At 37.2% G+C, this 8,347-nt stretch overlaps 1 protein-coding gene across 1 annotated transcript; it reads left to right on the top strand.

Annotated features, from left to right (window-relative positions):
* Positions 1 to 5,982: 5,982 nt before the first annotated feature.
* LOC149194362 (uncharacterized) lies at positions 5,983 to 8,021 on the top strand. Its single transcript, XM_089407650.1, has 3 exons — positions 5,983 to 7,001; positions 7,152 to 7,273; positions 7,927 to 8,021. The coding sequence occupies exons 1-3, from the start codon at positions 5,983 to 5,985 to the stop codon at positions 8,019 to 8,021; spliced, it is 1,236 nt and encodes a 411-aa protein (XP_089263776.1).
* Positions 8,022 to 8,347: the final 326 nt, after the last annotated feature.

The raw sequence follows: 8,347 nt of genomic DNA, 5'->3' as shown, positions 1-8,347 counted from the left end.
CAACATAAAAATATTTTCTACTATTATATTATTAAAAATTAAATTTAGATAGAAATAACAACTATTTTTCCTAATAATCTAAAATAATTCCAATTCACAGCTATAAAATTATTTGGTTTTTATTTTAATAATATTTTTTTACTATTTTAAAATAAAAAATATTTTTTTAACAACTATAAAGTTAATTATATATTATTATAAATTAATTAATTTTAAAAGTTCATATATTCATTTCCTTAACTTTTTCGTTATTCGTTTTATTTTAAGATAATTTAAGAGATATATATATTTCTTTATTTATTATTTTAAACTAATCTCTAAATTTATTATTTAGTTTAATTATAATTTATTGAAATACTTCCTAAGTTTATATAATATATATTTAATTTCAAATAATTTTCTTTTTACCACAATTTATTATCAATAAAATTTTTACTTGTAGCTATTTAAGTCTAAAGATGATACCCAAAGTTTAAAGAGTTTGGAAAAAAATGTTATCATTCATATAATTTTATATACTTATTTTTAAGGTCAATCAAGCGAGATACCAAATGTTACATAACATAAATTTTCCAAATAAATTATCCAAAAAAATGTTAAACTAAATTAACTTATTCTTAATTTCTAAAATTATTTTTAACCTAATTTTTTTATTACCATCTAATTTTATATGGAATCACTATTATTTATTTATTGTTCAAGATTTATTATTTCCAAATTTAAAGATAAGTTATATGATGATAAAGAGTTATTTAGAAAAAATAAACTAATGTGTAAAGAAGTGATCAATCCCAATCTTGATAACAAGTGTGTCATGACTAGTGATAAGAAGAAAATAGACCTTTCCTAAGCAAGAAGAATTCTCATGACCTTCAAAGTGAAGGTGTTGGTCAAATTCCTAGAATACCTTGGGACAAAAGAGTTTGTGAGCTTTTCCATACTAAGACGGTTGAAGATGAAAAGCATATTTTCTGTGGGATTTTGGAAAACTCACTCACATATGTTGAAATTTTAAAAATATTTGCCACATTACTAGCGTTCTGCACATGTTAAATCAACAAAACTATAGCGCTATATTAACCCTTCTCTCCCTTCTTTTCTATCATAAAAATAAAATATTAAAGAATCTCCATTAATCTTTTACTTTCTTGGTAGACATTACTCACCATCATTACCATATTCCTTATTTTCCACTAAATACTCTCAAATTTATTAATTTATTTATTTTATTTCAAATCTTTTCTCCCCTAAATATTTTTAAGTTTAATAATTAAACTGATTTAGATTTTTTAATTCAAACCAATTTTCCATATATATATATATATATATATATATATATATATATATTATATTTTATATTTTATAAATAAATAATATTAAAATTTCTATGGGCCTCTAGTAGGATTCTTGGCTAAGAGTTAATCTTCCTGGAACTTAGGGAAACACTCAATGACCCAAGACCTAGAGGCATCTCACAAACGTGCTCTTAAGAACCATACGCACCTTATTACAATGTGGTTTTCCTTGAATAACAGTGATGAGTTAGTGTGGAGGAGATTACTTGTCCTCGTGCTGGTTTGACAACTAAGTTAAGTGTAGTCTAACAAGACAGAGGAGTTACCGAGAAAGTTATGGAAATTCCGGTCATATTTAGAGAAAATCTGGCAAGGATTTTTGTAAATCCAAGTTATTGTTGTTAAACTTAAAATTTTAGGTGTCCTACACGTTTTTGATGGTTCTCAATCCATTTTAGATCCAAGTTATTGTTGTTAAACTTAAAATTTTAGGTGTCCTACACATTTTCGATGGTTCTCAATCCATTTCCAACATCAACAACTCGATTCAAAGACTACCTCTACAAGATTTTTTGAAAATTTTTTGGCGAGATTTTCATCGCTTTTGACCACCCCACAATTATTCTGCTTCTTTAGAAGCTTTCTCACCATATAAAAAACAAAAATACCTCAAATCCAACTCACTTTTATTATTATTTCAAAAAATATTATTAAAAGAATAATTTTATTGTGGAGACTCTCGCCGCTTTTAACAACCCAACCAATTCACCATATAAAAAACAATAATACCTCAAATCCAACTCACTTTTATTATTATTTCAAAAAATATTATTAAAAAAATAATTTTATTGCCAAGATTCCAGCCACTTTTGACCACTCAGTTAATTCACCATACAAAAAACAATAATACCTCAAATCTAACTCACTTCGTACTATTATTTCAAAAATATTATTAAAAAAATAATTTTATTGCCGAGATTCTGGTAGTTTTGACCATCCACGCAATTCACCATATAAAAAAGGAGTAGTCTTTAATGCGACTTTTTGAAAGTCTTTCTGGCGATTTTTTTGAAAATCCGGCAGTAATTTATTGGAATCCAAGTTTGATAGCTAATTTCTGCACAATGAAACCGTCCCATTCAGGGTGCTGAATCCGAATATGTAGTTAAAAAACCATTTTAACTGCAACAAATCATGATTTCATCTCAATTTCTTCCGCCGGATTCCGTCACCGGAATCTCAAAAAGTCGCATTATAGACAACTCCTATAAAAAACAATAATACCTCAAATCCAACTCACTTTTATTATTATTTCAAAAAATATTATTAAAAAATTAAAATAGAGAGACCCACATGAACACCCCCAAACTACCGTTACCACATCACCTCACAAGGTTTAAATTTCGAAAGAATGGAAGTTGTAATTGAACATGGTCAAATTTAGCATGTGATCAGTTATTTTATTTATTCAATAATGTAATAATGGTTTACCTTGGTTTACCTTATTTAATATAGGCCAAATTTAACCATGTGCAATCTTGAATGTCCCCCTTAGGTTATAAAGCCAGGAAGCTTCGTGTAATTTACATTATCTCACGAAGACATTTCCAAGCTCCTGTTAGTTTGAGAAATTCTGAGTGCAACTCATAGGTTGGCTATGCTTCAAGGTTGAGTTTGAAGTTGGAATTAATGGTGTGCAAGGTCAGTCTAGTCAAAGCTGAAATTCTTCAACAAGGGGGAAGTACCCAACAAATGGGCAGTATTACTGGACATGCTCGGTGCATCCATTTCTGTCAATGCTAATGGCGAAGATAGTTCACTCTTCCTCCATCCACGAGACTGCTACAGCCTCCAAAAATCTAGTAATCTTCAAAATATTCTAATCTTCTTTTGTTTCAGACAAATTTTGTTTATTTTCTTTCTATGCCCTATATTAGGGTTGTCAATCATGTAGCTTCTTTCTAACCCACTACTATTCTTCTGAGCCCTAGTTAGGCCAAATGAATTGTGATTTTTCAGCTTTAGAAACTAACTCTAGACCAGTGACATAGGAATTTGGAAAGAAGAGATGGGATAACCATCCCCACCAAGTTTCACTAACCCACTATTATTCTTCTGAGCCCTAGTTAGGCCAAATGAATTGTGATTTTTCAGCGTTAGAAACTAACTCTAGACGAGTGACATAGGAATTTGGAAAGAAGAGATGGGATAACCTTCCCCACCCAGTTTCACTTTCTGACAACCCCTTGATCTATATGATGCAGGAGCATCCAGCTCTGAGGAGACAGAAGGTGGTTGACTGTCTTATGGAGGGAACCAGGTTAACAGAAGTTGTCATTTGTTTTAAATTTTCTTTACTAGTTGTTTGATTTTTTCCCAGAAGGTCATTTAGAGACCATGGTAATTGAAACTGTATCTTGTTTTTAAGTTTGGAAATTAGTTAACCGTAAATTAGTCTTTAGTATAAGAAACTGTTACTTAGTTAGGATGAATTCTGGTAAGCAGTTTAACCGAAAGTGGGAGCAGTTACGCTACCCAGATGTAAAACAGAAGGAAAAGGACAATGAAAAGAAACTCTCTTCGGAATTAAGAAACAGACAGATACATTTTCCTCTAAGAGAAAGCAAAATTGTATTGTTTAAAAAAAAAAACCACTGTCACATAAATATATTGCTACTGTTTCCTACAATAACACTTTACTGTAAGAGGGCTATAACAGACATAGCTATAACAGGCATACTGTAAATTATTTGCTTAATATTATTTGCTTCAGCAACCATTATAGGTCTTGTACAGCAAGCATGCGGATGAGAAACAAAATATTGAGCACATACTAGAATTAGCAGACAACAAAAGAGAAGGCGCTGCTACGGGGAGCCATCCCACGCAGAGAAGAACAAACTAACGACAATCGATATCACATTAAACCAGGTACAAGCATATCAAACTTAACTGTTTTCCATTAGATTTATAAATGCTGGATACACAGTATACAAAAGGTTTATTTAATGAAACCCTTATGCACAAACGAAACGCACCATAAGAACGCTCAGTAAGTACTGTTCCTTTATCATTGAAGTCATTGTAAGAAAACAAGAACAGCGATTAAACAAACCCACGGAATCACAGCAAAAAGACGGACCAGGTCGATTACTGGTCAAAAACGACAGTCACCATATATATAACGGTCCTCAGGAAAAAGGAAACAAATAATAAAGTTCGTTTACAGATACAGAAAACCCCACAGAGTGCTTGCACATTCAGCAAACGGAGCCGAGTTCATTAAATACAGAAAACTACAGATAGTTTACAAAACTAGCAACAAAGCCGAGCTCATTTAATGCACAAACCCTCAGACTGTTTACAAATTTAACAAGCAGGCCCGAGCTGGATAAGATCCTACCCGTTACACCAAGTTGGAAGGGGTTTTGGGCTACATCCAAAACGCACAGGGAGCACGAGCCACGGCGGCCAACCGCCCAAGTAACCTGCATAAACATATCGACATGGGTCAGCGTTGAGACAAGGGCAACGATAAGAAATGTCTGTAGATGAACAGGCAACCGCATTGGACTTTGTTTTTACCTGGGTTTGAAGAGAGGCATTGCAAACGACCAACATCATAACCTGAAGAGCAGAGGAGCAGATCTGTTAGGATCTAAAAGATGTGGAGAAGCAGGGTTTAACATAGAACCCTAACTTACCTTGAAACCCGGATTGAGGCGGAGCGACTCGCTGGAGCTCGAACCGAGAGAACCTACCATAATAACCGAGGTGAGTTGACAGAGAGAAAACAAACTTTGTTGCAGCAGAAAATAACCAGAGAAACAGTCAGTTAATCGATTTACAGAGAGGAGTAGTAACAACTGGACACTCTCACAAACATACCAACGAATAAAGGAGCAGAAAGGTCGGAGGCATCAGAAGAATCCGCGCCGGAGCGAGGAGCAGAGGCGCCAAGAAAACTCGCAGAGCAGAACTGAGAATTTTGCATAGTGAAAATGACAAAGTAAGTGGACTAGGGTTAGTGACAAAAGGCGGGAGTAGGTCAAGACCTGAACCGGCAGATGGGCGTTGATAACTTGTACCACAGGTAAACCAACCGAAATATCCCGAAGCTGTACAATCCCAAGTTAATTCGCATTTACACTCGTACGGTGAATACAGAGTCGACAGGTGGAAGAAGGGTTGGGCCATCAAAAGTGGTATCAGAGCAGGTTGACAAATAGGAAGAATGGAGGGTGGTAGAGGAAGAGGAAGAGGAAGAGCGATCCGGAGAGTAGCAGAAGAGGGACTCCGTGAGGAGATCCGCGTTTTGCGAGAAAGATTGGCAGTGGTAGAAGCTGGGGGAAGAAGGAACCCAGCAGATGATAGTGATGAGGATGTGGCAGAACCAGAAGATGAGGTTGAAGGGGTGACACCGGAACTCCGGTTATTAAAGTCAGTTTTGCTGTCTAGTCATAAGCTGAAGCATGAGCTATCCACTTATGACGGAAGTCTGTCTGCAGACGTGTTATTGGATTGGATAAGCGAAGTGAACAAATATTTCGAGTTTGAGGAAACCAGTGAGGACAAGCAGGTGAAGTTCGCCGCCACAAAGCTGAAAGGACATGCGTCCTTGTGGTGGGACAGCGTTTAGGCAGAAAGAAAGAGGCAACACAAACAGCCTATAAAGAAGTGGGCCCGAATGGAGGCCAAACTGAAGGAAAAATTTCTACCAAAAGATTATCAGATTATGTTGTACAGACAGGTACAGAATTTGAAACAAAGAGGAATGACTGTTAAGGAGTTTACAGAGGAATTCTATAAGTTGAATTTGCGGGCAGGGTATGTGGAAGATACCCCAGAAAAAACAGCCAGATTTGTGAATGGTTTGAGGGGGGAAATACTGGATGAAATCGGTATCCTTTCACCCCGAACATTGGATGAAGCCTACCAGTTTGCACTGAAGGCAGAGGAGAAAATTAACCGGAAGCAAAACGCCAGGAGAGGAGGTGGAACTGGTAGGGGAAAAAGTAAGGTTTTTGGTAGAGGTAGAAGTGCAGGTTCCAACGAAGAAGGCAGCAGCTCTAAGTCTGCTGGCACAGCAGAGAGGGACAATAGCACTAGAGGAGGACGACCAGCTCAGCAAGGGCGAGGAAGTGGTCGGGGCAGGGGAACTGTCCAGTGCTATCGTTGTCATAAGTTGGGACACAAATCATATGATTGTCCTGAGGGTGAACCTGTAGGTGGAAGAGGAGCTTATGTTGCTCATTCAGAGGATGCTGAAGCAGCACCTCAAGAAGTGGAAAATGCCCCAGAGACAGGCGAAGCTTTGGTATTGAATAAGGTGCTGTTAAAACCAGCAAAAGAAATTGCAGAACCTGATCAGCGAAAAGATCTATTCTGGACTGTTTGCAAGTCACAGGGCAAGTGCTGCAAGCTGATCATCGATAGTGGAAGTACCGACAACTTGGTAGCAGTAGAGATAGTGGAAAAACTTGGTCTGAAAAAGCTGAAACATCCCACTCCATATAAGGTGTCATGGCTGCAGAAGGGACACCAACTGTTGGTGGATGAACAGTGTGAGGTGGAGTTTCAGATAGGCAAGTACAAAGACAAAATCATCTGCGATGTTATGCCGATGGATGTCTGTCATATTTTGCTAGGACGACCCTGGCAGTTTGACAGGAGCGCAGTCCATGATGGAAAAACCAATTGTTACAGGTTTGTCAAAGATGGGATCAAGCACACGCTTGTACCCATCAAAGAGGAAAATACAGCAGAAGCCAGTGGAGTGAAAGCATTGCTGATGGGTGGAAAAGAATTTATAAAACAGATGGAGGACAGTGAAGTAAATTTTGCTGTCATACGAAGACCAAAAGCGGTGATATTGAATACACAGATTTCAGATTTGCCCGAGGAAATCCAGAAACTGCTGCAGGAATTTGGGGACATCGTGGTGGATGACCTTCCGGATGAACTCCCACCCAGGAGAGGTATTAGTCACTGCATTGACTTTATACTAGGGGCAAGTCTGCCAAACAAAGCAACTTATCGAATGAGTCCTAAGGACCATGAGGAAATCAGAAAGCAGGTCCAGGAGTTATTAGACAAAGGGTTGATTCGAGAGAGCATGAGCCCCTGTGCAGTACCAACCGTGCTGGCTCCAAAGAAGGGAGGCGAATGGCGAATGTGCACAGATTCCAGAGCCATAAACAAAATTATGGTTAGGTACAGGTTTCCTTTACCAAGAATGGACGATATGATGGATTGTCTGAGCGTGGCAGCTTATTTCTCGAAAATTGACTTAAAAAGTGGATATCACCAGATTCGAATTCGAGAAGGAGATGAGTGGAAGACAGCTTTCAAGACGAATGAAGGCTTATATGAGTGGCTGGTGATGCCATTTGGGTTGAGCAATGCTCCCAGTACGTTCATGCGTTTGATGAATGAAGTGCTGAAGGAGTTTATTGGAAAATCTGTCATAGTTTACTTGGACGACATCTTGATTTTTAGTAAAACTAAAGAAGAACATTTCAGGCATGTACGCAATGTGTTGAGGAAGTTGCAGCAGAATAAACTGCTGATCAATCTGAAAAGTGTACTTTTTTTCAGCGGGAGTTAATATATCTGGGCTTTGTAATTGCAGAAAATGAGTTGAAAATGGACCCAAAAAAGGTGGCAGCTATAGTTAGTTGGCCTTCACCGGGAAGTTTATTTGAAGTCCGCAGTTTTCATGGCTAGCGAGCTTCTACAAGAAATTCATCAGGAATTTCAGTGAGATTTGTGAACCTATGCTGGATACGATCAAGAAGACAAATCAACCATTTCAATGGACTGAGGCAGCGGAAAGAGGTTTCCAGATTTTGAAGAGGAAGATTACTGAAAGGCCAATATTGAGGCTGCCTCACTTTAACAAACCTTTTCAGGTTCGTTGTGATGCCAGTAATACAGCCATTGGGGCAGTATTAAGTCAGGAGGATAGGCCAGTTGCATATTTCAGTGAAAAGCTGAACGAGAGTAGACAGAAATACTCAACCTATGACAAGGAATTATATGCAATTGTTCAG

Source organism: Pinus tabuliformis, chromosome 2_2 (assembly GCF_031772625.1).
Source record: "Pinus tabuliformis cultivar Carrire ecotype Pingquan chromosome 2_2, CPIR1, whole genome shotgun sequence".
NCBI lineage: Eukaryota > Viridiplantae > Streptophyta > Pinopsida > Pinales > Pinaceae > Pinus > Pinus tabuliformis.
This window is presented reverse-complemented; position numbering and strand designations above follow the sequence as displayed.